Consider the following 27359-nt stretch of genomic DNA (forward strand, 5'->3'; position numbering starts at 1 on the left):
GGGCGGAGTGGAGGGGCGCGGCCGCCACGACCTCACCCCGCCCTGCAAAGGAACGCGCACGCGCGCCCACCAGACGCCGGGCCCCGACGGCAGGAGCGCGCGAGTGGCGTGCAGGGGTGATCTCGTGGAGGGCCGCGTGCGAGCACGAGCCAGGAAGAACGACCGACGGGACTTCGAGGGACCGGGCGGTGCGGCTGGGGAAGCCGAGGCCACGTGGAGGGGGCGCCCCGGAGGGCCCCGGACCAGGGCAGGCGGAGACGCCGCGCGGGCGCGCAACACACCAGACTCAGAGGCGGAGCAGCTACAAAACCAGGCCCAGTTTATTGCCGAGAATGGGAGAGCGGGAGCCGCCTTAGGGGTTAAGGCCACAAGCCCGGTCCCTGGGCTCTGCCGGAACTGGGGACGGGGGCGGCCAGGCTCCCCGCCCCCAGACTGTGCAAAAAGTGCTTTACGACGCCTGGGCCAGTGCCAGGACTCCGGGCCGCCCCTCTGCCGGCGAGGGGCGGGACTTCCGGGAGTGACACCGCCCACGGATCCCTGAGCTGCCGGGGGTGGGGCTCCGCGCACCCCGGGGTGCCGGCGGACCGAATCGCCGACTCCGGGGCGAGGCCTCCGGGGCGGAGCCTGCGTGGGGGCGGGGCCGGGTGTCAGCGCGCCTCTTCGGGTTTGTACTCCGTCTCTCCAGAGGACACCTGCGAGATGCGCCGGGAGGACCGCCACAGCTTCCGTGTGAACTGGATGCTGCGCACCTGGGGCGAGGAAGAGCGGAGTGGGGTCAGCCAGGACCACCGCTCCGCGCCCCATTGAGGCCCAGTCGAAGCCCGCCTTGCCCTTAGCCTCACCTCGGAGGGCTGCCCCGCGCCCACCACGATAAGCTTGCCGTCCTCCAGACCGACAAGCACGTGGCTGCGCTCCTTCGTCACAGCCAGGCTGCGGATGGGCACCTTCATGGGCAGGGGAGGCGCTGCCGGGAGCAGCCTGGAGGCGGGGAGGGAGGGGATACACGAACTTGCAACTACAAGGCAGCCTGGCATCCAGCTGCCCTCATTTGAAGGATGGCTCCGTTGAAACCCTGATACAGGAAGTGACCTCCCACAGGAGTGTGGCTAAGACAGGCCAAGGGCAAGATCTCCCCATTGGGGGATGAGGAGTCAGGTGGCAGGACTTGCAGGAGGTGCCCACAGGTGTGCAAAGAGGGTGGCGGCTCACGGGAGGGGGGACCTCCTAGTATCCTCTGCCAGTGACCACCACCCTGAGGGACCACAGACCCATGAACAGTAGGGCTCACTTGTTTAGGTGGAGGATGTGCAGGGCACACTGGGCTGTGCCCAGCAGAACGAAGTCCTCTGTCACCGCCAGGGCTGTGGGCTGCTCCACCAGGGGCAGTGAAGCCCGCAGCCTCCCATTCACCGAGTACAGGTGCAAGGAGTAGGTGACCTGGAAGAAGCAGGAGGTGTCAGCAAGGACAGACTCCCAACCACCCCCGTCTTGACTGGGTGCCCCTTTCCCATACCTGAGCCCCCAGGCGTTCCCGCGCTGAGCTCTGAACCACGATCTGGCCCTCAGACCCCAGCGCCAGGTGGGACACGGGTCCAGGCAACGTGGCCCCCGGGGGCCGTAGTGCAGCCACAAACTGGCCACGGCGTACAGTGTGGATGATCACAGTTCCGTCCTGTAGGAAGGCAGCTTAGGGCGCTGGGCAGGGCACTCTGGGTCCCAGGGACGGCGCCCAGCAAACTCGGCCTCCCCTAGCACAGGCGTACACACACCTCGGATCCAGACACAGCCATGTCCAGTTCAGTGCTGATGGCCACGCAGCTCACTGCAGCCTCGTGCCCATACAGGACCTGCATAGGCTTGGATGCCAGCCCCCCTGAGACACCATCCTGCGGGAAGCCAGGGCTGGGTCAGGACTGGGGGCGTCGTCCCATCATCCTGGCCCTCGAACGAGGAGGCTGAGGCTCAGGAGAGTGAGGGCATTGTGCAAAGCCGGAGAGCTGGAGGGCTGTGGAGCCCCAGACTTGCTCACAGCAGCAGATGGAAGGGGAAGAGAGAAGGGCGGCACTGGAAGCCCAGTGAGGGGCATGGGGGCTGCAAGTCTGGACTGTGGGGGCCCCACGGAGCTGCCCAGCCAGCACACCTTCTGCAGGAGCCGCCACACCATGCACGTGGTATCCCGGGAGCCTGAGATGAGGTAGATGCCACAGGTGTCCAGTGCAAGGCAGGTCACTATGTCTGCGTGGGGAGGGGAAGGTCCAGGTAGAACAGAGTAGTCACACCTTCCCTGGCCAGCCTCAGAACCCACCCCGACATGCCTCGCCCCCAGCTTCTAGGCCGCTCATACCAAGGTGGCGGCTGATCTGGTTCAACAGCTTCCCCCGGTTTAGTGCGGTCACTCGAAGGCTGCCATCCCAGTGGCCACCGCTGAACAGCAGCTTTCCATCGGGGGTCACTGCCAGGGCTTGTCCACTCACGCCACTGTCCTGTACCCACGGGCCACTCAGGAATCGCTGCACCCTGACCCAATGAGGGGGATGACAGGTGAGGCCCCCAGCGACCTTGGCTAGACCCAGCGGCTGGCCAGCCTTCCGACTCGGAGGGGCGCCCAACCCTGCCCGTAGCCCTCTGTCTTACTTGTTGGAGTCTTTGATGAAGCTGAAGTAGTTGCTTATGTTACGGTCATAAGGCAACCAGCTGTGGGTGCCCAGCAGCCCACTGGCACTCACGGTCACCTGTGAGCAAGAGGGGGCAGAGGCAGGTTTAGGGTGCAGCCAGAGAGGGAGCTGGGCGGGGTGCTGCCCAGTGCACCTACCAGCAGGTCTGGGGCCATGAAGGAGTGGAGCTGTCGGTGGGGAACCACGGCCAGCACCAGGGGGACGCCATCACTGATGACCTGTGGGGAAGGGTGCGGGGCTGGCTGTGTCTGAGAGGCCGGCCAGGGCCCCCACTGCACCGCCTGCTCCCTGGGGCACCGCTCCTTTTGCCCTCGGCCCCCGGGGGTCACAGGCTAGGTGTTGTCACAGAGGCTGAGGTCCGTCTGAGAAACATGCACGAGACCAGTGGGTCTTCAAGAGGGCATCCCAGAGAGCAAGTGAGAGCCCTGGCCGGTAGCTCAGCTGGCTACAGCATCATCCCAATGTGCCCAAGTTCAGGGTTTGATCCCCGGTCAGGGCACATACGGGAACTGAATTCATAAGTAAGTGGAATAACAAATCAATGATTCTTTCTCTCAAATCAATAAATAAAAAAAGACAGTGAGTGAGAAGCTGGGACGGACGAGGAAGATCCTCCCCGAGCCTCACCTCGCACTTGGTCTCACCCTTGGTCGGCCTACCGCGTTCCTGCCTGTGCCCCCAGCACGCTGGCAGCAGAGGAGAGCCTGGGGGCATTCTGAGCCGTGGCCAGGAAGGGGAGGGAGTGTCCGAGCCAGATGCCCTGCCCTGCCGTCTCGCTACGGCTTCCAGAGACGGCCCAGTGAGTCGGCACCGTGTCCCCGCTCCAGCGAAGGAGTACCCCCGCCGCCCTCCCAGGGTCCTCTCCCTTCCACTTCTTTCTCCAAGATGTCTTAATAGCAGTGCCCTTGATGTAGGTTTCCCATCTGCCCCCAAAGGTTGGTGAGGACAGTGGGGTGAAGCTCGTTTCACAGGAGGCTGGGGCCCCGTCTCCTCTCACCTCCGCGAAGAAGGCCTTGAGCTGGTCCAGGTGCTGGAAGATGCTGGGCGAGTTGGTGTCCAGACGCGCCAGGCGCTGGGCTGCTTCCTCAGCCGAGAGCCGAGCCGGATGTGGCTCCTGTGGGCAGGCGGCCAGTTAGCACCACGGCGTGGCCCTCCCTGACCACCACTCTCCAAGCTGGCCTTACTTACTTTTAGCAGCTGGCAGGGAGTCTGCCCAAAGTTGCTGATAATGCCCTCCAGAGCCTTCCGTTCCCGCTCATCTGCCACGTGGTCCAGGTCCACAGCCCCTGCGCAGGCAGGTAGAGCGGTCAGGAAACACTGTGACCTCTGCACTCACCCCTCCTCCTCTGTGCCCAGCCCCCACCAGTGCCCAGGGCACTGCCCACCCTCGTAGGTGCAGTAATAGAAGACATTGAGGGCCTCCTCCGCAGCCAGCCCCCGCTGCTTGTAGCCGAAGATGAGGTCAATCCACTTGTGCAGGTGGGCAGACACGTACTCTGACTCCTGCGGACGGGGAGGGGTGGTCAGTCCAGGGACAACAGCTGACCCCTAACCCTGGCTGTCCGCCCGTCCGTTACGTGCTCACGTCCTCACCAGAGCCTGCCGGTGCTGCTGGATGAAGTCCTCAGGAGAGCTGGCCCACGGGGGCAGCACCACGTCGCCCACCTTCTCGTTGGTCAGCTGGAGGCAGCCCAGGTCAAAGCCTGGAACAGAGGACCGGCTGTCTCCACCTGCTCTCTGGCCGCCCCGGCCCGTGTCCCCACCCCCACGCCAGCTCTCACCGTTCTGGTTCTCCAGGAAGTCGGGAAAGTAGAAGAACTCGGGGATGAGCTCCTTCACGTCGGCCAGGCTGTCCAGGCGGGCCTGCCAGGCGGCCGCCACCGAGTGGAACTGCCGGTCAGAGCAGTCAAAGCTGGGGGGAGGGGCACGGGCCTAAGTGAGGCGGGAGCACGGGGACCAGGAGGGAGAAGGCATGGCAGGGAAAAGAACGGCAGAGAGGCAGAGGGCCCGGGGTGTCCGGAGGACCTGCCTCTTCCCCTCGTCTGCTGCCCACCCCCCGCCGCCAGCCGCCATCTGCCCGCCACCCCTGGGGCCGCACCGGCCACTCTGCAGCTGGACGTGCAGGGAGGTGAAGGGTTCCACGCGGATGAGGTAGTGCATCACCCCCGCTGCGTTGGAGTAGTGGGTGCCGTAGTGGAACTTGTCAATGGTGCCCGCGGGGTCCTCGAAGCTCTCGTACCTGGAGCCGCGGTCAGGGGCGGTCAGCAGCAGTCCTCCCCCAGCCCGGCCCAACCCAACCGCCTCGCCCAGCCTCGCCCACACGCCGCTCACTTCTCCCTCACGAGCTGGGCATGCTTGGGGTTCACCACACCGATGGGCTTGGACAGGTCCCGGAAGACAGCCGGGTTGCTGAGGTCCAGGGTTGGGGACACGTAGTCCTGGAGGACCCAGGGGAACTGGCCGCCCACCCGGGCAGGAGCTGCATGAGGATCCTGAGGGCCCACCCGCCCACTCTGCCCGCCCTCACCCTCAGGAAGATGGGCAGAGCCCACAGGTGGGGACCCCCCGCTAGGAGGGACCACAGGAGGGCACAAGAGTGGGGCTGGGTGTGTCTGTGTGGCACGGGGCGGCAGGGAACAGCGGCCAAGCCTTAGGCAGCACGGACAGAGCTCAGGGCTGGGCCCCGATCAGTGCCCGCGCTGGGCTGAACTGGGGCTGGAGGACCAGAGGGGCGGGGCGGGCACGGAGCGGGCCCTTACCACAGGGTACTGAGACAGATCGTTGTAGGTCCGCCCCGCGATGGTGTTGAGCTGCATCAGGTACTCGAAGTTGGATATCTCCCGCTGTACCCATTTCTGGGGGGCAGGGGCGGGCAGCAGGTGAGCCGCTGGGGCTGTCCAGCACTCCCCGCAACCGCAGGGCCCTGACCTCACCCGCCCCTCCCACTCCAGGGCCCTCACCTGGGTGAGGCCGGAGGCTCGCAGCATCTCCTGGGGGGAGCGGCTGCTCAGGTAGCCTTGGGCAGGGGGTCGCAGGCGCAGCAGCCACTTGTACACCTGGTTCCGTATCTGGGTGTGGGGTGGGATGGGGTGAGGCTGAGGCCTGGGGGACTGGCAAGGAGACGAGGCCGCAGCCCCGCCTGCCTTGCACGGGAAGTTGAGGAAGTAGTTGGCCTGGTCGATGAAGAAGAGCTCCAGTGCGGAACGGCGCAGGTTGAAACGCCGTAGGTGGACCTCTCGGAGCTGGGCCAGCGGGCGCCGGAAGTTGTGGCCAATGCCTGCGGGGATGGACAGCAGGTGCGGGAACCACTCAACCCAGCCCCGCCCGACCACAGCCACCCCCTGCCATCCCTCCGACCCGCTGCCTCAGAACGCACCCTCCTCGGTCTCCACGTGCTCAGCGCTGCTGTCGTAGAAGTATATGTGCTGGGTGGTGACTTCCAGCAGCCCGGGGACCACAGCCACTATTGTGACCAGCTGGCATTCAGCGGACAGCACCAACTTCTCATGCTGCTCATCCAGTTCCGCTGCCTGCATCCTGGGGGTCAGCACCAGCTTCAGGCTCTAGGCTCTGGAACCCCCTTCCCTAGATGCCCAAGGAGCACATTCTCCGAGTGCCATCAGGTCAGAGGGGAGGAAGGAGCTGCACAGGGTCCGGACTGGCCGCAGGTCCTGCCCCTGGGTTTCTCGCCAGGACACGAGCTCATGTTCCCAGCATTCCCTCGCTCAGCCCCTGCCTCCCCCGCGGGCCCCATCCTAGCTCTGGGAGGCCTAGGACGAAAGAGCAACTATTGATTCTGTTATGTTAACTCTCTCCCATCCCCCACCTGCTTTGGGACAGGCCCTTCTCCAGGGTGTTTAGCGCTACAGCAGACGAGGGAACAGACTCGGGAGTCGACTCCAGGGCACGCACGCATGCACGCACGCACTCGCGGAGCCGACCCCTGGCCTGCCGCCCCAGATGGCTCTCTCCCGCCCCCACTCACGTAGTCTCCAGCGAAGCCAGCTCATCTTCGCCCAGCTGGTCTTCCTGCAGCTCCTCGGGGAGGGTGCTGACTTTGGCTTCTTTGGTCACTGCTAGAGGCAGCGAGGCCTCCTCGGTGGCTGTTAGGGGGGCCTCACCTGCAATGGGGCCAAGGGTGCTCAGCCAGAACTAGGCAGAACGGCATCTGAGGTTGGGCGGACCCAACTCAGCACACCCTCTCACCTAGGTTGTCGCGGAGGGCACTGGCTTCCAGGTGCGAATTGAAGTGATGGTTGGGCACCAGCTTCAGACGCATGCGCGAGTACGTCTCAGCGCTGGACATCTTCCACCGGGATGTGGGCGGGTCCCTGTAGATTCGTCCCCGGTGATTCCTCCGAGGCCTCACCCCAAAGGCAGTGTGGCTCTCCTGGTCCCTCTCTCGCTCCCAAGCCCCGCCCCTGCCCCAAGCTCCACCCACCTCAGGGCCCAGGCTCCGCACGCGCAGGAGAGCTGACGCCACAGCGCCCCCCAGTGCAGCAGGACCGTGGAGTGCTGGGCTGCCTGCTGCTTCAGCACCGAGGCATAGCGGAGCCCCTCCTGGCGCACCCGCCGCTGCACGGGTTCCAGCACCAGCTTCTGCGGGGTGGGGAGAGTAGAGCGATAGGTGAATCCCAGGGGGCTGCTTCCTCTTCCGGTCCCCGCCCGTCAGGGGTCCCCCACCGCAGGAGCACACCTGGAAGTCCCGACGACTATGTGCCCGCTCCTGCTGGCGCCGCTGCCCGCTGCTCATGAGTGTGTCGTAGCAGGAGTTCCAGAAGCCCGACATGAGATCGTGGCTCTTGGCGTAGGTGTCCATCTCGAACTGGGACATGGTGGGCTGCACCTGGAGGGTTGGGCAGGGAAAGAGTGCCAGTGCTCGACGCGGGCTCCCAGCCCACGCTTCTCTTCCTCGTGCCCCCACCTCCGGGCACCTGCTTGTCGATGAAGTGACGCCATTCGGGCGTGGCACAAAAGTCCTGGAAGTCCTCAAAGAAGGTGGGGCTGCCGTTGGTGGGCGGCAGGGAAGGCAGCCCCCACTGCAGCCCCAGCGGTTCGTAGGCGCGGTCCAGCAGCGTGCGCACCAGCGGCACCAGCCAGGAGCAGCGCTCCGTAGATGCAGCAGCCCTGGTGGGGGTCTCCTGGTCCTCGGCGGCCACATCGCAGGCGTGAAGCGCCCGCGACAGCACGGCCTCCAGTTTGGAGAGCACGTAGCAGGCCTCCTCCCGGCGCATGGGCACCGCGGTCTGCAGCAGCGAGTGCAGCCTCACGTGGGCCTGGGCGTGCAGCTGGGGGCAGAAGGAAAGTGCGGGTGGTGCCCAGCCGCTCCCGGAGCACCCTGCACCTGCCCCTCCCCCACGACCACCCTGGGCTCACCTGCGGGTCCTCCAGCAGGATGTAGCCAAGCACGAGGTGCAGCCCAATCTGCGCCATCTCTCGGAGGTCCGAGGGGCCGCCGGCCAGGTGGGGCCAGGCTCCCAGGCGATCAAGCAGGCTGCACACACCTTCGAAGAGCTACCACACGACATGTGCCCCGCAGCCGTCACCAGGAGAGGCCAGACGCCCAGGGGGAGGGAGCAAGGTAAGGTCTGGGTGGGGGGCCAGGTCGGGTTTGTGCATACAGGCAACTCCTCGAGCACAGTCACCTGTGCCAGCCCCCCCGGGACTGCACGCACACACGCATCCCCCCAGACCCTCGGGCTCGGGGGGCACACGGCTCACACCCCTCTGAGCGGGCCCACCTTCTCGCTCCACAGCTCCTGGTTGCCGTGGCCCTCCGCGCACAGGAAGTCCTGCAGCAGGCGCAGCAGCCAAAGCACCTGCTGGATGAGGCTGGCCAGGGCCCCAGGAGGGGCCTCTTTGATGTCCGTCAAGGCTGACTCCAGCATCATCTCCAGGAGGCTGGGGATGGGTGAGGGACTCAGGTGTCTCCCTGACCGACTGCCTCACCCTCAGGCTTCCGCCCGCCCCCGCCCTCCAGAGACGCCTCCTCACCTGCGCTTGATGCAGTCCGGCGGGCGCACGAGTGTGGCCGAGGCCCCCAGCTGGGTGAGCACTGAGAAGACCTGGCCACGTTCCCGCCACGCGGCCTCGTCGCTGCCTTCCACGCCCCGCCACATCACCAGGAACAGCACGTTGGTGAGCAGGTTGCACAGCTCCTCCTCAGGGGTCTGCTGTGGGCGCAGACGGGAGGTGTGAGGGGTGGGCTGGGGGCGCAGGGGATCAGGCTGACCCCGGCTGACCCCACGTGACCCCCGTTCAGCACCCCCTGCCCACCACTAGTAAGGGCAACAGGAGACAGAGCATTCCGCCCACAGGTGGCCTGGCTCTGAGGCCTGGGTGAGTGGCGGTGTGGCCTCGGCCACTGCCTGGATCCCAGGGGGAATCCTGGGGCTTCAGAGACTCCTAAGGTCTGGCAGTTCAGAAATTACACCTCAGTCCTCACAGGCCTCGAGAACTGTCCTGGAGTCCTCTGGAAGAACGTCACAGAATAAGCAGAAGCCCGTCACCAAACTCATAAGCACCAGGTAGGACCCCGGGAGCCGTCCGCAGGCCCGGGAAAGTCTCTGCCCCGTCCCGGGACCCCACCGGCAGCTGCGGCTGTGATGTCAGACAGGACCGCACCTGGAGGAAGGCTGCACAGCCTGCCCCGGGTCCCGGAGGTGTCCTCCCTTCGCACCCCGCAGCGGCAGGGGGCGGGCCCGTCTCACCTGTGGGTTGCTGGTATTAGAGATGTCATCCCCGCCGACGGTGGGCTCGGGGAGGCTGCCATCCTCCAGCACGTTGGACAGGCTGGAGCTGTGGCGGCCTCGGGCAGCGGGGAAGGGCCGGGGCCCATCCAGCGGGGAAGGTGTGCCAGGCTGGCTGGCCGGAGTAAGAGTCCCGCTGCTGCTGCCGCCACCACCGCCGCCGCCGCCACCACCTGTGGTACTGCCTGAGCCCACACTGGACCGTTCCAGGCCCAAGTCAAAGGGTGCGCAGAACGGGGACAGAGCTTGGTAAAGGGCATCAGGGTCAGGGCAGGGGGCCTCCGAGGGCAGGAAGACATCTGAAGGGTCGGGTGACTCCGAGGGCGGCTTGGGCACGGCTGGCTCTGGGGAGGCGGGCTGCTCGGGGGGAAAGGGCAGGGGACCGCCGGCTGTGGCGGCCTCCAGCACATACAGCCTCGTCAGGACATCCTGCCAGCCGGCCTGCCGGGCCAGCAGCCGCACGACGTCGGGCTGTTTGTGGATGAGGTGGAAGAGCTGGGGGCGGGGGCACAGCAAGTGAGGGGTGCGTCCAAGAGATCCACCCCCCACCCCCGGCCCTGGGGCTCTGCAGGGGACGCTTCCAGAGACCTCTCACCCATGGCAGACAAAGTGAGTCCTCAGGGTAGCTTCCCCCGCCCCCATCAGAGCTTTCGCTTCCCACACCCACCTGGCGACAGATGTACAGACGGACGCTGAGGTCAGCCTGGAGGGACAGCTGCACCACAGCCATCAGGTCTGAGAGGTTCGGGCAGTCTGGGAGGATGGCCAATGGGGCCTGAGCGACTGACCCCAGCAGGGGCTGCAGTCCCCTGCTGGCTCAGCCTCAGCCCCTGTACCAACGCCTTCCCTATTCCCACCTGCCCTCTTCCTGGGTCCACGTCACCCCTCTACCTGGCCTGCCTTTTTGCCCCCACCAGGTCGTACCTGTCCCCAGGAACAGCTTGTAGAGGTTCTGGCAGAGCTGAAGGGAGACCACCGCCTCCGGCAGGCAGGCGACAAGGCCCTGGAGGCCACACTCTCGCAGCCAGAGCTGCTGGTGGCTCCGCTCAGACAAGCGCTCGTTCTGCTGCAGCCTGCGCAGGATCTGTGTGCGAATGGTGGGCGGTGTCATCACCGGGAAGAGGTTACCGGAGGGGCGCAGTCACCACGCGGGTGTGCGGTTCCAAGAAAGGCTTGCAAAGGTGGCTTCCTCTGCCAGCCCAAGGCCTGCTGCGTCTCCCTGGACCTCAAGCACGGGCCACAGCCAAGGGGATGCCAGGGTGGGCTGGTGTACCTGGCAGACGCGGTCGGACAGCAGGGGCAGGGACCGTGGCTGCACTAGCAGCGCTAGCAGCACCTCCAGGCTCCCCGGCCCCAGCAGGAAGGCAGCCAGGAACTCCTGCGTGGACGAGCTCTGCAGCAGTGCCAGCAGCAGGTCCAGGACGCCCAACACCTTGGGGAGACGAGGGCTCACACTAGGCTGGGCCTCCCCACGTGGTCCACACTCCACCCGTCCACCAAGCCTCCCCGTCACCAAGCTCCAGCCTACCTGGCCATCATCACCTGAAGCTGCCAGAAAGTTCAGCACGACCTGCAAGTCATCAGCTGAAGGGCTTCGTACCAGGAACTCCCGCGCCAGGCCCAGGAGTGAAGTCTGCACTGTGCGCAGGTCGTCGGCCGCTAGAGGGCGCTCCCGCTGCGGGCTGGACGGGTCCCAGCAAGCACGCACAACCACCCAGGGTCAGGGGAACACAGAGGCACAGACAGGACAGAACAGGGAGAGTGGGCAGGTGAGCTGGCGGACCTAACTGCCCTGTCCCCAAGGCCAGAGGCCGCTGGGGCAGCCCCTCGGTCTTCTGCCCGCTCACTAGCCTCACCTGTAGTGGGTGAGTAGGGCATCGAGGATGAATTGAACCCCGTACTTCTTCCGCAGCTTCTGCCTGTGCTCGCGGACTATGCTGGACATGTACTGGATGTGGCCTGAGTGGGCATCAGCAGAGGGCTCAAGCCACCAGCGCGAGCTGGGCCCTTTCCAATCCTCCTACCAGCTGCCTCCAGGGAGGGTCATGCTCCCCTCAGACGCCCCAGAGCAAATATGTCCCCTCGGATCACTCAGAGCGGGGTTGTAACTTCTTAGAACCTCTACCACCACCCTTCCGGGCACTGTCCCTTCACCAGAGTCCCCACACCTACCAAGGCGTACAGCAAAGTCGCTGAGGGCCCAGAGGTGAAAGTTGAACAGCAAGTGCTGGTAGAGCAGGTACAGGAGGGGTCCACCGCCCTCAGCTGCCACCTGCTCCATCAGCAGCTGGGCAGACATGAGCACATTCATGTCCATGGCCCAGCTGGGCACCTGGAGCGGAAGGAGCCGGGGTGAGACGTCAGGCCCCGCCCACCCGCTGCCGAGCCCCCGCCCCGTCCGGCACAGGCGGAGGGGCACAGGCTCCTGCCTGCGCAGAACCCCTCAGGGGCTCCGTCCTGTCCCCGAAGTGCAAGCTCCCCAGCCTGCCGTGCGGAGCCCTGTCCCAGCCTGGGCTCAGCCGAACCCTGCCCAGCCTTCCAAAGCCCCACTCTGGTGCCACCTCTCCCAGGGGGCTCTCCAGCTGTCCCCCCCTCCCCCCGTCAGACAGGGCAGACCCCCGCCCCGCCCCGCCCCGCCCGGCAGGCTCACCTTGCGCAGGAGGGCCCCGACGATGGCGGGCCCCTGGCACTGCACCAGGCTCTGCTGGTTCACAGCGTGGCCCTGCAGCAGGTTCCGCAGCATCAGCAGGAAGGCCGCCACTGCGTTCCTCTCCATCCGCTCCTCTGCCGGCCACCAGGAAGAGGACAGACGTGCATCAGGGGCCCGCCAGTGGCCACAGAGACCTCAGGTACGCCAGCACACCCTCCGCCCCGCCATGGCAGCAGGGACACTGACCTGAGGACTTGCCCAGTGGGAGCAGCAGGCCCTGGCTGTTGTGGCCCGAGGTCAGTTCGGGCCCCACAAGGTCATGTGTTTCAGCTGGACCTGCCTCGGCCGCTTGGGGCTGCGTGGCCACGCGCTCTAGCAGGGGCAGCAGGGCGCCCATGCCGCCCACACAGCTCACCACATCCTAGGGTCGGTGGCCGGCTGTGAGACGGCAGCTCTCCTCCATTTCCTGACCCGCACCACCCAGGACGCCCTCCGGTCTGGGAACTCGGGTCCCGGGACTTTTGCTCCCTTGAACCCAGGTCTCCTAAGACTTCCCAGGCCCCGGCGGGTAGCTCAGTTGGTCAGAGTGTCATCCCGATACACAAGGTTGCGGGTGAGATCTCCGGCCAGGGCACCAGTGAATGCATGATAAGTGGAACAACAAATTGATGTTTCTCTCCCTCCCACCTCCCTTTCTCTCTCTAACGCCAATAAAATAAATACATAAAAAGACCTCCCAGGTCACAGTGTCCCTCCCCAGCCCGCCCCGTACACGCGTGCCCATGCTCACGCGTCCTGCACACACCACCCACACACATACACACACCTTCACGTCCCAGGCCTCCACCGTGTGGCCTGTCAGGCGGCCGTCCAGCCCATGGCCAGGGGACAGGTCCAGGCAGATGTTGTTCTTACAGGCCTGGGGGCACGGGGTGAGCAGGGGGCAAGGGTCAGCTGGAGGAAGGGGCGGCAGACAGTGCGGGAGCCGGGGGGAGGTAACAGTGTTGAGCCCACTGCCCCCCCCACCCCCCCGCAGTACCTGAGGTGAGTAATGGAGGAGCAGCTTGGTGTCAAGTTCATGCAGTTGACTCTCGGGCTTGAAGGGGGCTGTCTCATTGGGCCCTGGGGGTTGACAGGGGCCTTCAGACTTGGCTGAGCCTCCGGCCAAACGCCGTCCAGAGCCCTGATCAGAGGACCCCCAGGGATGCCTTCTTGTGCCAGACCCCCAGTTTCTAGCCTGGGCATTTTGGAAGTCCCAGCCACCGGACTCTGGGACACTGGAGGAGGGGCTGAGGCCAGGCGGGGGTGGGGCAGGGGCTGCATACCCAGGGTGCACAGGACCCTCAGTTCCTCCGCCTGCAGGGCTTCATGGAAGATGGCCACGGCCCCCAGCTCGCCCTCCAGGGAGGTGGGGCTGCCCCAGCGCGTGTCCTGCGTGCCTGCAAGGGTGGAGCTGATGCTGCCCTCCTGCAGGGGGGCCGTCAGCCCAGACCCCCGGCCGAGCTCCGTGGTGGCCGGGACGGACTGGGAGCGGGTGAGGGAGGGGTGAGCGTGAGCCAGGGCAGTGGGGACTGGCGGTGCCGGCGGCCCCGTGGTGGTGGTCGTGGTGCGGTGCCCAGCGGAGCCGATGCAGCAGGAGGAGAAAGGCTGCGGGGTTGGGGGAGCAGTCAGGTCACGGTGAGGCCTGGGGTTCCTCACAGTGACCCCCACGGCTGCACAGCCCCCAGAGGCGAAGTCTGAGGCCTGGGGAGGAGGAGACACTGGGGCTCCAGACCCCACCCTACCCAAGTCCACCCAGCCACCCAGAGCCCCCCCCAACACCGCCCCCTCCCCGGCGCACCTCACTGAGGGAGGGGCAGCGGAGGGATGCAGTCTTGACCAGAATGCCGTCTTTGTAGACGTGCGCCAGGTTCTGGCTGAAAATCCGGCGCCCGGGCGCGTGGACGACAGTCACGCAGTGCTAGAACGGAAGCCACGGCCTCAGGCTGTAGGTTCAGGCTCGGTGCCCCCTCCACCCTCCCGGGCCCTGTGAGGGTGGAGGCTCACCCAGGCAGAGTCGGCGAAGGTCACATCAGGCAAGCTCAAGGTGAAGTACTCCTTCCGCGTGCACACGGCCACCACCAAGGCCCCAGCCGCCGTGAAGAAGGCCTCAAACCCCGAGCCGCTGCTGGTGAAGAAGCTGGGGGCAGGAGAAGCCCGTCACGCCTGCCGGTTCTCCCGCTCACCCGGCCACTCTGCCCCCTGGCACTCACCCACCTGTACAGCTGCTTCCGCTGGAGTGGCCGGGAGGGGGCCTGGGTGGGGGCCGCAGCCGCGGGATGCAGACAGAGCCAGGCATGGAAGGTGAAGCCGGTTCCTGGCCATCGCTGCACCGGGGGCACCATAATGCCCGCCATGCTGGGCGTGAGGTCAAAGTAGTGGAGGGCTCTCGCAGGGCCCTCGTGCCGGGCCATGCCCGATAATGCTCGAATGATGGCGCCCGCGTGTCGGGCCTGCCCCGCCTCAGCTCCGCCTGGCCCCGAGTCCAGCCCCGGTGGGGGGCGAAGCAGGCGACGCAACTCCAAGGGCCTTAGTGACACCCGGCCCAATGCTTGCAGCAGCGCCAGCAGCTGCTCCTGGCAGCGGGCCCCCAGGGCTTCCCCCACGCTGAGCGTCTCCAGCAGGCAGCCCACCAGGCCGGCCTGCACGCACGTGGCGCGGCTGGCGGGGCAGCTGTCGCAGAGCCACCGGAGGCGCTGTGCTAGGAAGAGTCTCAGCTCGGCCGTGGGCAGCGCCGGCAGCCACCGCATCAGCACCAGCACCGGCTGCTCGTTGCGGATGGGTGCTGGTGGGCACGTGCTGTGGTCGCCCTCCACAGCCTGTGGGTGGAGAGAGTGTGACAGTCCCCGGGCAGCTGGCGTGGAGCAGGCCACCCGCGGACAACGGGGCCTCTTCCCTCAGCTTCCGGGCCTAAAGCGTCGGAAAGCAGCTCGTGCTCCCCACTCCGCTCACAGGGAGCATCCGGGGCTCAGAGTGTCGGAGGCGCGTGGATGATGGTCAGTGCTGATGATAGCCCTTCAGCCCCACTAACCCCCAGACCCTGGCTGTCGGTCTGGGTTGGCCTTAAACCCCAACTTCCCGTCCCCAGGGTAATCCTGGGACTTGCTGACATGCAGCAGCTTCCAGACCCACACAGCCCAGCTTCCTCGCCCCAGTGACACTGACACACGCGGTCAGCCACAGGTCATAGTGTGCACCGGCCAGAGTCGGCACAGTCCCCAAGGTACAGTGCTGGCCCTCCCCGGTGGCGCTGACTCAGCCCCAGCTACCTCCGGGGCCCTGAGGCCAGTCCCCGCCCTCACCATGTTGAGCAGCTCTTGCAACAGCCGATGGGTGGGGGGGCCGTGGCTCTGCAGGACCTCGTGCAGGTGTGGGTAGCCAATGCGCTCCTTGAACACCTCCTGTGCAGGGGCGTGTGGGCGGGGAGGGAACGTCATGGGGGCCCAGGGCAGACTCACGCCCCTCAGAAACCCTGGTGGGGGACAGCAGCTTTCAGGGCTCCCTTGCTTGGTCTGTGCCGGCAGGGGCGGGGGGCTGTGGAGGGATGCAGGGGCGGGGGGCCACCTCAAATGCTGCAGGTGGCGGTCAGCCAGCAGGTGCCAGCCCTGACCTGGGACATCCAGCTCCAGGGCTGACTGAGGACCCTGCCCGCCGCCCAGTGGCCCGAGCTGCACCTGCTCTACTGGCCACCAGCCAGGCTGGTTCTGGGGCCGCGTGTTCAATGTAACCCCCACCCGACCCCCTACGGCAGGCGGACGGCGGCGGCCTCACCTTGGCCGAGGGGGAGCCGCTCATGATGCAGGTCAGCACTCTGACCACGTGGACGGCGATGGCATCTGTGTCCTGGTCCAGCACCTTGGGGTGGGGAGGGGCAGTCAGCAGAGGCAGGGGCTGGGGCGTCGCAGCCGGCAGCACCCCGCAGCCAAGGAGCGCAGGGCCGGGAGCAGGCGTCTGGGGGCAGGGTGCCGAGCAGGTGGGGGCCCTGGGAGCAAGGCGCTCCTGCCCGGGCACTGGGCCCTCCACTCCTTGCCTGAGCTGCGGCCCCTCCTCCTGACCCTCGGGCCCTCCATCCGGGCAGCTTGGCAAGACCCTCTGACAGAGGGGCCAGGAAAGAGCCAGGGCTGCAAAGGGCCTCGCTGGGGCAGGTCAACAGCGGCCCCTCTCGCCACGCCTGTCTGACGGGCTCTGGGCCTCTGTGCGCCCCCACCCCGACCCAAGCCCCCCCCCCACACACACACGTGCAGGCCGGCCGGCAAGTGCCCCATCACCCGTGATGATTGACAGGGGGTCGGGGAATTTAGGGATAATCAATCACAGAATGTCACAACTGGAAGAACCTTCGAGACCTTTGAGTCCTACCCTGCCCCTTGCCCACTAGACCCAGGGGGGACACACTGAGGCTCACCCTGGCTGAACCCCACTGCCAGAAGCAGGCGGCTCATGCGCCCCGCCCCACCCCGAGGGCGTGAGGGGTCAGGAGGGCTGCTGGGAGAGTTCTTGTCAGCTGCTGCTGCTAGGCTGTGCTCTGGACCCCCAGCCCTACCTGGCTCCCCAAGTGACCTTGGGCCACCTTCCGACCCTCTCCAGGCCTCAGTTTCCCCATCTGTAAAACCCGGGGGCCTCGCCTGCCTCATAGATTCACGGACACGCAGGCTCTCAGAAAACGGCCAAGTGCAACAGACACACGGGGCCGCCACCTCCTGAGGACGAGGCCAGGGCGGGGCTCTGGGGGTGGCGGCCCAGGCGTCGAGGCACCAGAGGATGCCCCCCCCACCCCCCGCTGAGCCCGGCACCCTGAGACTCCCTAGCCCCCGTGGAAGGTGAGGCAGGGAGCACCTCAGGAGCGGGGGGTGAGAGGGTGGGGCGGCCCAGGGACTTGTGCAGGGCAGGTGCGAGGGCCCGTGGGGAGAAGTGGCCCCCATGCAGGGGGCTCTCTGTCTGCGGGAGCGACCGCAGTCCAATCCCTACATAGCTATCTGGGCTGTTTCCCTCCAATGAAACGGGTGCAGGCGGCTGAGTTTCGAAGGTTCCCTCCAGCTTGGCACAGCCAGAACCCAGCTCCCAGCAGCGACACTGGGCAGGACACAGATGGCTCCTGCCAGGTTCCCTCCGGCAGCCGGGACACCCAGCCCCATGGCCAGGCCACACCGGGCCTGGCACCTGCACATCCCTGCGTAGTGCAGGGGAGGCTCACGGAGGGAGCCTGGCGGGGGGTGCCTGCCCAGGGAGGTCAGTTTCTGAGCCGGTCGGCCCCAAGGTGGTACCTTCTGGACATCGGGCTCGGTCAGTAACCGGGTAGCCAGGTCACTGTCCCCCTCAGGGGGCGCCCGGGCCTGCAGGTATAGCTGTGGGGGAGGGGGAGGGCACAGGGTGGAGGCGGAGGAGAGAGGAGGAAGATGAGGGAGGGACAGGGTTAGAGCAGGGCCTGGGGTGGCTGCCTGGACTTGCCCCAGAGGGGAGGGTGTGCCCCGAGCCCCAGGCTGAGTGCCCCTCCGGGCCCTGAAGGGGAGAAAGCCGAGCTAGTCGTGCCCTGCTTGGAGGGGAGGCTAGGTGGGCAGTAGGAGGCACTGCACGCAGACCGCTAAACCGTCCTGCTGCCCCCGCACCTGGAGCCGGGGCAGGGAAGGGGAGACAAGGGGCCAGGGCAGCTCTCGTTCTTCCACAGCAGCCCCTCCCTGGGGGGCTCAGAGCTGTCCTCAGCCGCAGGCCCGCCCGCCGCTCTGCACGGCGCCCCCCCCCCCCGCCAGCCACGCCCCCCAGCCTGGTGCAGCCCGAGCGCCGCCCACCTTGCTGTTCTGGATGAGGCGGATGAGATGTTCAAAGCAATTGTTGCTGAGGAAGGTGGCCTGGAGCACCGGCCTGTCCTCGCAGGCCAGCATCATGGGGATGGCATCTGTGGAGCGGTTGAGGGTCAGCCCTGCCTGATCCCCTCCCAACAGTACCTGCAGTCCGCCGTAAACCTTCCTCCCTGTACTGCCCAGTCCAGCCTTCCCATCGTCCCTTGGGCCGTCCCCTCCCAGGGCCACCTCCCCAAGAATCTGGGAGTCCACACCCACCGAGCATGCTGACTCGGAGGGAGACAAGGGCCTCTTCATGGCCTGGGTTGGGCCCCGCCGGCCAGTCGGCATTAAGGACTCGGAAGTAGCCCTCGAGCAGCGTGCGGAGCTCTGGCACTCGGTGGGGTGTGCGGCTGGCGTGCAGAACGTGTGCCGCACCCACCAGCGCCTCCAGCGCCAGCGACACTTGGCGGGAGTCCGGGGCCGGCCCACGGCCGCAGCCCTGCACCACATCCAGCAGGCCCTGCACGGAGCCGGCGCTCACGGCCACCTGCCCATTCTCCTGCAGGTGTGGACAGAGACGGCCAGTGGGCGAGGGGCGCGCCCAGCAGAGACCCTGAGACCGCTGCCCTCCGGCCCACAGGCTCCACCCAGCCTACCGTCCCTCCGGCAAGGATGGCGCCAAAGAGGTGGATGAGACGCAGCAGCAGCGTGGGAGGCAGGCGATCTGCATCCTGCAGGCTCTCTGGGTAGGGTGGGGTGGGCGGGACAGGACAATGTCACCAAACTTGCAGGGCTGTGGATCCGCCAGGGGTCTACACGAGAGGTGGGAGCCTTGGGGTGGGGGTGGGGGCGGGGAGGCCTGAGGGGGGCACAGCCCTTCTTTGGGGAGCTTAAAAGGAACATGGCCTTGCCCTGAGACCCTGGCTAGCTCCCTAGACCTCAAGCCCCGCAGTGGAGACCCAGGGGTGAGCACATCCCACCCCCACTCTGCCCCCCATGGAAACCCAGGTTTTAGTTTCTCAGATGCAAATCTCCCAGTCCCCCTGCCTAGTGACGGTTGGAGCTCTGGGGACCCTGCTTGTGTCTAGCATACATTTGTCCCCCCACCCCCACCCGTGCCCCTTCCGGGGAGTTCTAGGGGCTTTCACAGAGTCATCTGTAGGATGGAGAGGATGCCAGGCCGCAGACTGAAACCCAGAGAGCAGAAAGGACCGGTCCTAGGTCACATGGGTGGTGTGGCGGGGGGAGGCGTAAGGGCAGGGCTGGCCTGATTCAGGGGCGATGGGCTGGGAGGCCTAATGGGGGACAGGGCTTTAGAGGTGAGGCCTGGGAGCACAGCTGGCCTGTGAAGGGGGGGGGACCCAGTGGCCAAGGCCTGGTGGTGGGTCACCTTGTGCATTCTAGGGATGAGAGGACGGGGCCACCGCCGGGGTGCAGGGAGCAAGTGGGGCTGGAAAGGAAGGATGGGGGGAGGGGCAGGGTTTGATCCAGAGGGTGTCAGGCCACTGCCATTGACAGCGGCGGGAACAGCGCTCAGCTAGTGGGACAGGGGAGGCTGGGAGCTTCCCAGGAGGCTGCCCCTCCTAGAGCTGTTGCCGCCCGTGTCCCAGACCCAGGCCGGCAGCTCCACGAGACATCCAGAGACAGCGAAGCACTTTCTGTCCCAATCGGCCCCCGCCCTCCCCCGCCCAGCTGCCCCACTCAAGGCAGCATCCAGCCCTGAGCCCACCTGAGGTCCTGGCCAGTGTCCTTCCACTGGTAGGAGAGAGGGGACCCAGGAGAAAAGGGTGCCCAGGAAGAACAGGGGCCAGAGACACCCTGGGCTGCAGCCCCTCCAGGAACGAGGGAGTAGGAAGTGGAGGCGACACCAGTGAGGAGGGGTGGGGGCTACAGGCACAAAGGGGTTGCACTGGGCCTTTTAAGATGGTCCAGATCAGGGTGGGGTGCAGGTGCTTGGGGGAGACCCAGGAGATTGGAGGGAAGGGGGGAGGGAAACTGATGTCCCCACCTGATGCAGGCCTCGCTACAGCCCAGATATGACTCATTGTAATGCCCTTTCTCTCCTCTGCCCCTGAACCCACCCCCCCAAACTGGCAGAGTTCTCCCCGACCCGGGTGCAGCCACCACTAAGCCCACTGAGCCGGTCCTGTGTAAGGGATGAGAAACTGCAGGAAGGGGTTCTGGCTTGGGGGCGGGGCCTAGTGGGGAAGGGGCGGGGCCTGACCTGGAAAGAAGCCTCTGAATTCAGCGGGCAAGGCAGCGGGAGGGAACTTGTACTTGCTCTTCTCCTTGGCACTGATGACTTCCCTGGGGGTGGCGATGGGGAGGCCAGGGGCCGGGTGAAGCCAGGCGCTTCGCCCTTCCCCAGTCATCCTCCCCTCACCAGCCTGCACACAGCCCCTCCCACCTCCACACCTTCGCCAGAGCGGCCACCCCCATCCGCCGTCCTCTCCCCAGCCTCCTCGGGGTCCTCTGCCGGAGGGAGGCCGGCTCTTACCCGCTGTGCTGGCGCCGCCAGGTCTGGTAGGGGTCGAAGAGGCCCTCGCTGAGGAGGAGGGCATGCAGGGCTACCTCCTCCAGCTTGGGGCCCTGGCCCTCCTGCAGTGGCGGGGATCCTTTCAGCTGTCGGAGGGGGGCGTGGGGAGAAGTGGAAGGGGAGGTTAGCTGGGCACTGACTACCCCCTGCCGCCCCCCCAGGTACAGCCCGCCTCACCTTGGCCACCAACCGGCTCAGTAAGGCCAGCACGCGGGGCACCAGCACCCGGCCCCAGCCTGCCTCCACATTGTCCAGGTTCCTGGGGAGCGGAGGATGGGAGAGGTCACAGGAATGTGCCGGCGCCGCCTCTGGCCCACAGGTCCGTGCTCCCCCCACCTTGGTTGGAGAGGACAACAGGCACCCACCTGCAGAGGACAATGAAGAGCTTCAGCAGCAGCAGAGTTTGCTCCAGGTCCCCCTCGTCCAGCTGCTCGGCCAGCACCTGCAGCGGGTCCAGCGGCAGCAGTGGCACCTCTGCACCGGCCTCCTCTGGCCTGCGGGGGGCGGAAGAGGTCACTGGGGCGCGGAGGACCCTCCTCGGCCTTCCCTCCCTCCACGCAGCTAGCGCCAGCCTCACCTGCGTGGCTCCAGAGATGAGATGGAGATGCTCTTCTCGAAGGCGCCGACAAAGGCCTTCAGCCACTGCTGCAGGTAACCCAGGTCCTTCTGCAGGTTGGGGGGACAGGGGTGGGGGCGGGAGGGGAGAGTGGGTGGAGGGGGACACGGGGCGGACAGGGAATGGGGGCGGAGCAGTGGGGGTGGAGAAGGGAGTGACAGGTACAGGTGGGGGCCCAGGGAGGACAGGAAGTCGGAAGGTCAGCATCAGGAGGTTGTTGTACGTACTGACCGCTCTCCTGGGGCCCCCCATCTGCTTTCCAGTCTCTGGTTCCCACCTCCCTAATCTTGGGGGCCCCCTGGGCAGGCCTGACATAGACAGGGGAGGGAGGGGATTAAGTGCATACACGCCGGTGTCAGGGCTGAGGGTCTTCCACCCACCATCCAGCCCCGACCCAAAGCCTTGGGCTGGGCCCTCGCCTGCCTCCTCCTCCCAGCTCAGCAGCCACCGGGGCAGGACAGCCTCCTAGACTGTAGACCCCAGGGCGCAGACGCACCGTCGGCCAGGCAGACCCATGCACAGGCACATCCCCCGCGCACAGGAAGGATGTCCTACCACACCCCAGGAAGCTCCGCCCACCCTGGCTGGTTACCTGGACCCCAGGCCCCAGAGCTGGTTCCATGGGCAAAAGGGGCAGAGGCTGAGCCCGAGTCTGGGTGCCGCCAGGGAAAATTGGGTGTGAACGGGAAACGTCCCCTCCCGCCCCAGCCGGGGCAGGAAGCGCAGAGTCACGGTGGGGGAGGAGGGCCGCTTCCTCCCGGCAGACCGCAGGGATGTGGGGGGGCCCGGGGCACCCAAGGCCCAGCAAGAGAAGCTGTGTGAGGGGCCTGACCCAGCACCGGGGGTGGCGCCCAGAGTGCACAGGGGCAGGGTTGCACTGTTCTGCGGCGGGCTCAAGGACCCGAGGCTAGTTTTACAGGCGGGAGATGGGGCCCAGGGTGAGGGCAGGCCTGTCCCGGCCCAGGTTCTCACCCCTGGCCCAGGTTCTCACCCCTGCCGCGACTGTGCCCGGCACGGAATGCACGGGGAGCTCCCTGACCTGGGCTGGGGGCAGGCCGCGGTGGCGCGGGTGGGTGGCTGGGGCTGTCTGCCAGGGGGGCAGGGACCACCGAACTGCCAGATGCTGTGGGGTTCCTAGACCTGCTTGCTCTACCCCAAGCCTGACAACAGCCCTGGCTCGCCCGGTGCCTTATCTCAGGGCTCACACCTTGCCTCAAACCCTTCATCCCCGCCCCCGAGCCTCCTCATGGGGGCGGGGGGTTACAAGTGACGGTACACAGAAACTGCTTCAATGGTACCCGGCGTGGAGCGCATCTCCGAAACCCCTCAGGTACCACCGCTGTCCCGTCAGCCAGCCTCCCACCCTGCCACGAGCTTTAGGGCAAGTCCACAGCACCCCTGCCTGCAACCGAAGCCCGCATGGGCGGGGCCCTCCGCCTTGCCAGCTCGGGTGCCCGTGTTCACAGGTGCCCCAGCCTGAGGTTGTCACTCGCTGCCCCACCCAGAGGTCTGCACGAGCTTTTTGCTCTCCAGGTTTCCTCTGCCTAAGCGCCCCCCACCAGAAGCAGCGCCTTTCCCCAGACCCACCCCCGTCCGGTGCTCCGGAGGCGGGGGTCGCCTGACACACGCGGTTGAGGGCGCGGGTTCTGGAGCCCGGACTGGGTTCTCACACTCGCTAGCGTGTCACCGAACACGAATGTTCTCTTTGCACCGCAGGGGCCTCTTTAAAACCCATCAGTTTGCCTAAGTGGTCAAGACCCTCCCACTACACCCACCAGCACGTGGTCGGGCCAGTGGGGGCTCACCCCCAAACCCAGGGGCTCCTCCGCCTTCCCAAGCCTCTGGCATTCCAGGGCAACACTCAGCGCCTCCCCCCCCATCTCCGTGAGGGACAGATGGTGGGGGCAATCCCCAGCACGCTGTCCCAGGCACATGCAATGGGAGTCTCACGGGGGCCCCAGCAGAGAGCTGGGGGTGGGGCAGGGAGAGGAGACCGCGGCTGCCCAGGTGGGAATGCGCACCTCCACTCCCGGAAGAGGCAGGGAGATCCGGGACAGGGTGGGGTCTGATCAGGATGACCTGTCCCATGCCCGGGGGCCTCCCCACTCCACAGCGTGGGGGCGGGGGGGGGGGCGGTGGATGGCAATGAGACGTGGAAGGCGGCTTTCGACTACAGCAGGAGTGGAAGTCAGACTCGGAGGACTTCAGACCAAGGGCTGAGGCAGGAAGACGAAGGAGACTTTGCCAGGGCAAGGACTCCTGAGGACAGTGGTTCAAGGGCCCAGGTGGCGGGGCCAGTTTCTGCCTCTTACTTGGGGAGGGGTTCTTGGGAGGCATAGACCTTCCGGTCTCCATAATACCCATGTCCTATCACTGTGGAAACAAGTAATTTCCTTCGAGGGTCCCCAGAGTAAGAGACCTTGTTACCATGGGGACCCCACAATTCCACATCAGCTCCCCAGTTGCCATAACAACCCCAGGGATTGAACTCTCCCCACCCTGAGCTCTGCTCCTCTCCCTAACTCTCCAGTCCCACCCCCTGCAGTTGCCTGGGTAATGAGGGCAGGGAGGAGGAAACCCGGGCTGCCCCAGTGGGGTATGGAGGGCCGAGCCACTCCACCGTCCTTTTTCCCATTATAAGAAGGCGAACTGGGGCACAGGAAGGCATATGACCCAGCTAAGGTCCCCGAGGGAGCAGAGGGCCTGACTGGGTTTCCATGAGGTCACCCGCCAGGGGTGAGGAACCAGGGAAGGGTGGGCAGAGCAAGGTCAACTCCAGCTCTGACCCGGCCTCCCTGGAGCCCTGAGTCCTCAATGGCCAAACTGGACAGTTCAGCCTGGACTCCCCACCTGGAGCCCGAATGTCCGTCCTGGCCTGGCCTTTGCGATCTGGAGTGCTCCTGGGCTCGGTGCCCTCACGGCTCCTTGTCACCGGGGGCGTTTGAGGGACACTGCTGCCCCAGCAGAAAGGGGGCCACTCATTTGAATGCTACTTTGCATGATCTTTACATGCTGCCCTATACCAGCCTGTGGGGTGCCGTCCCCAGCCCCCTCACCCTCTCACCCCTTTCCCATGCCCTCCCTGGAGAGGCCCTGGTGGGTGGCGACCCCCGGATGTGCCCCCACCTGTCCCCAGGCCTCCCCCTCACTCCACTGTCATGTTCTTGCTCCCGCTGCTCCTGTCCCCTGTGGCGTGGCTTCCTCGATGGGTCCCTGCTGTGGGTCTCTCCTCTGTCCAGCCGTTCAGCTGAGCCCGGGGGGGCCCTACTCAATGTGAGGTGCTGGGGAGCTGCACCCCCATAGTAGCCACACAATAAGGGTTAAAAGGGGCACACCCTGGGCTGAGGCTCGGCTTGGTCTGGGGAAGGGGCGGGGAGGCTCCACGTGGAGAGAACAGCCCGGGTGGACCCACCCGAGGCTTCCTGCCCACAGGTCTAGACCTTTCCTGGGTAAAGGGGCGCAGGGCAGAGGCTGGGCAGGGCCTCTGCTGGGCTCTGCCCCAAACTTGTCTAATGACCTTGATATGACCCTGCCTTGGTTTCCCCATGAGGACCCCGAGGGACTCAGACAGAAGGACGTGGCACTCTCCCCTCCTTCAGGAGACACCCACAGCCCCTCCCCGCGCTGGGGCCCACAGGGGTGGGGCTGGGGGTGGGGGGCCTAAGTCTGGGATCTGTGAGGGGAAAGGAAGGGCAGAGAGGGGGTTACTCCCTAGGGCGGGCCAGGACCCACAACTGGGGAAACAGGTTTGCCAGCTGATGTCAGCTCTGGCTTCGGAAGGGAGGGGCACAGGTGCTGGGGGAGCCTTCCGGCCGGCTGAGCAGCTGGCCAGCTCAGGGGTCTCTTAACACCCTTTATCAGTGCAACCCTTTACCTTAGCTCCCCCCTCCCCCCAAGTACACACACACACTCGGTCCCTAGCAGGGCCCCAAGCAGCACAGCCGCAGCTCCCCGGGAGCCGGCGCGCAGGGGTGGGGACAGCGTTCCGGGAGCAGGAGCAGCACCGAGTGGGCAGGAAGGCCGTGCTGAGCTTCCTCTCCCCGGGCGGCCTGGCCCCGCCTGGCTCCCAGTTCACGCTCACATCCTGGATTTGTTTGCCCGGCCCCGGGCTACCCCCTGCCTGTCCGTCCGGGCACCCAAGACTGCAACCAGCCAGTCTGTGCCCCATACCTGCCCCCTGAGGTGAGGAGCTGGGGGGCGTGGAGAGTCGGCGCAGAGAAGTGCTAAACACCTCCTGAAGGAATAGGGGGGCTGACCATTTGCAGAGGTCATCTGGAAGGGGTAGCGGGACGCACCCTCCCTCAGCCGCATGCCACCCAGCCTGATGACCCGTCATTAACATCCCTCAGACTCATCACCCGGTCACAGGTGAACCTGCCCACGGCCACAGGGGCAGGTTTCCTCCTGGGCCTTTCGCTCCTTTACAAAGACCAGCCCTTGGAGATGAACACCGAGTCTGGGGCGAGGGGACCCAGTGGGGCCAGGGACGCAGGAGCCTTCTCCGGCCCGGACCAGCCACATTGGCTACCGCTCTGCAGCGGCCACACAGGCCACTCCTGAGGTCAGGGCTGTGCCAAACTTGCAGACAGGGAAGCTCAGAGAAGGAAAGAGCTTGCCTGGGGTCACACCACAGAAGGACTCTGCTCCACACAGTACCTCCTGCCAGGGGCCCGGACCTCTGGCCACCCGAGTGGACTCAAGAAGCCGTGGCCCTTATGGCCTGGATTCCAGGTCCCCGGGGCCCCAGACACGGCCTGTAGTCCTGGGAGACAGCTGGGCAGCCTCTCCACTGAGGGCCAGCTGACTGTGAGCATGAACTCCCGCCCCCACCCCGTGACAAGATCGGGGGCACACAATAGTCCGTTGTGCCCAGGGCACACCTGAGCCAGGAGCACGATGCCAAGCAGGTGCAGGGAGGGAGGCTGGTACTGGGTGAAGGGGAGGGGACATTGCCCAGGGATTCCTCCCTGTGGCAGATGCAGAAGAAAAGTGGGGGCCCCTGTGCATGAGACACAGAGTTCGGGAGACACCAGGTTCTCGACTCTGACAGACGCCTAGGTCAGTCACTGTCTTCACCTTCGGCGGCCACCTGAGGTACCCTCTCAGACACGACCCGGAGCTCAGGAGGAAAGGGCGTCCCTCCATCCCTTTCCGACATTCCTCCTAGCTCACCCTGCTCCCGCCACCCTCTGCATCTAAGGCAAATCTTTTCTTGGACCTGGACCCGGGGCTGCTAGGGGTCAGGCAGGAGCTCGTCACTGCCGGTTCCCTGGGGAAGGGGTTGTGTCAGAGTTGACTGGAGTCGACTCGCAGTAGGGACGCCTCGGCTGCATAACCCCTAGCTCACTCAAACTCTAGGGCCCTGATCACCCAACGGGGCCACACCCACAGGAGGGGCAAGACTAAATGCAAACTAAGGCTCTCGGCTCCGGCCGACCCCGCGCCAATCTTTCATTTTGCTTCCCGGCCTCAGTTTCCCAGTTTGTAAAAAGGGAAAGTGCCGGGCGGTCTTGGTCCAACTCCTTCTCCGGCAAGACTGACGCCGCGCGGTCCCCATCCAAGAGGTTCTTATGAAGTGCGCGCCCGCGAGGATAGTTCCCCAGGTGTAAGTGCCAGTGGCACCCGAGGGCCCGGGGCGCACGCGAGTGTGCGGAGCCCGAACACGCCCAGCGCGCGCGAATCTACGCGGCCCCGGCGGCGCGGGGTGCAGGTGCAGCAGGCGCGGGACGCGCGGAGCCGGGGACACGGCGGGAGCGGGGCGGGGCAGCCTCACCTGAGTGTAGTACAGCAGCCACAACTCGTAGAGCCGCTCCGAGGCGGCCATGGCCCGGCCCGGCTCCGGCCCTGCTGCGCGCCACCTGCCGCCGCCGCCTCCTCCGCGCCGCCCGCCGGTTGCCCTCGGCCAGGCCCATGGGCGGAGGGCGTCACTCCGGGGCGGAGCGGCGAGGTACTACTGGGGTAAGTAGTACTGGCCCCCGCCGCATTGAGCCACCCAGATCTGCACGCCCCTCCTCCCGCCGACTGCCGCCCGGCTTCCTGCACTTAGCTGCCGCCACCGCCGCCCCGCCCCTCCTGGGACCGTGCAAAGGGCGGGGAGCTGGGCGGAAGGAGGTGCCTGAGGCCCTGGAGGGCGCCCCATAGCCCCGCCCTCCGCAGTCCGCCCCTACCGGTGCCTTGGAAAGGGCCAATCTGAGCCCTGAAGATGATCGGGGTCAGAGATTCCAGACTTGCCCTGGGTCCAGATACGCCTGAGATTTAGCCCGCCCGGCTAGAATTGCCACCCTTCGTGCAAGGGAAAGGCTCGCAGGGTGAGG

At 66.2% G+C, this 27359-nt stretch overlaps 1 protein-coding gene across 3 annotated transcripts; it reads right to left on the reverse strand.

The window, feature by feature from the left end:
- Nucleotides 1-517: 517 nt before the first annotated feature.
- On the reverse strand, nucleotides 518-27072 carry NBEAL2 (neurobeachin like 2). Of its 3 annotated transcripts, none has more exons than XM_045856832.1 (54): nucleotides 26819-27072; nucleotides 21007-21095; nucleotides 20795-20923; nucleotides 20607-20688; nucleotides 20391-20515; nucleotides 20118-20200; nucleotides 18550-18635; nucleotides 18170-18452; nucleotides 17900-18006; nucleotides 17378-17458; nucleotides 15885-15968; nucleotides 15416-15514; nucleotides 14331-14932; nucleotides 14121-14253; nucleotides 13915-14034; nucleotides 13400-13721; nucleotides 13114-13196; nucleotides 12901-12993; nucleotides 12321-12495; nucleotides 12075-12208; nucleotides 11597-11756; nucleotides 11281-11383; nucleotides 10953-11106; nucleotides 10698-10856; nucleotides 10349-10508; nucleotides 10092-10177; nucleotides 9386-9919; nucleotides 8670-8845; nucleotides 8417-8576; nucleotides 8052-8189; nucleotides 7610-7963; nucleotides 7372-7521; nucleotides 7117-7274; nucleotides 6882-7006; nucleotides 6661-6796; nucleotides 6052-6212; nucleotides 5636-5952; nucleotides 5435-5530; nucleotides 5007-5131; nucleotides 4774-4914; nucleotides 4457-4587; nucleotides 4269-4378; nucleotides 4061-4178; nucleotides 3864-3961; nucleotides 3673-3789; nucleotides 2813-2893; nucleotides 2635-2732; nucleotides 2345-2517; nucleotides 2141-2235; nucleotides 1770-1886; nucleotides 1514-1672; nucleotides 1289-1437; nucleotides 843-978; nucleotides 518-749 (listed from the first exon to the last, which is right to left on the reverse strand). In XM_045856832.1, the coding sequence occupies exons 1-54, from the start codon at nucleotides 26867-26869 to the stop codon at nucleotides 648-650; spliced, it is 8238 nt and encodes a 2745-aa protein (XP_045712788.1). In that variant the 5' UTR covers nucleotides 26870-27072; the 3' UTR covers nucleotides 518-647. The 3 variants fall into 3 exon arrangements, with proteins under 3 accessions (XP_045712788.1, XP_045712787.1, XP_045712789.1); XM_045856831.1 differs by having other exon boundaries at nucleotides 8670-8848; XM_045856833.1 differs by lacking the exon at nucleotides 17378-17458 and having other exon boundaries at nucleotides 8670-8848.
- Between the last annotated feature and the right edge of the window lie 287 nt (nucleotides 27073-27359).

The sequence above is a fragment of the Phyllostomus hastatus genome, unplaced genomic scaffold (assembly GCF_019186645.2).
Source record: "Phyllostomus hastatus isolate PE091 unplaced genomic scaffold, TTU_PhHast_1.1 phas_scaffold_129, whole genome shotgun sequence".
NCBI classification, from domain to species: Eukaryota; Metazoa; Chordata; class Mammalia; order Chiroptera; family Phyllostomidae; genus Phyllostomus; species Phyllostomus hastatus.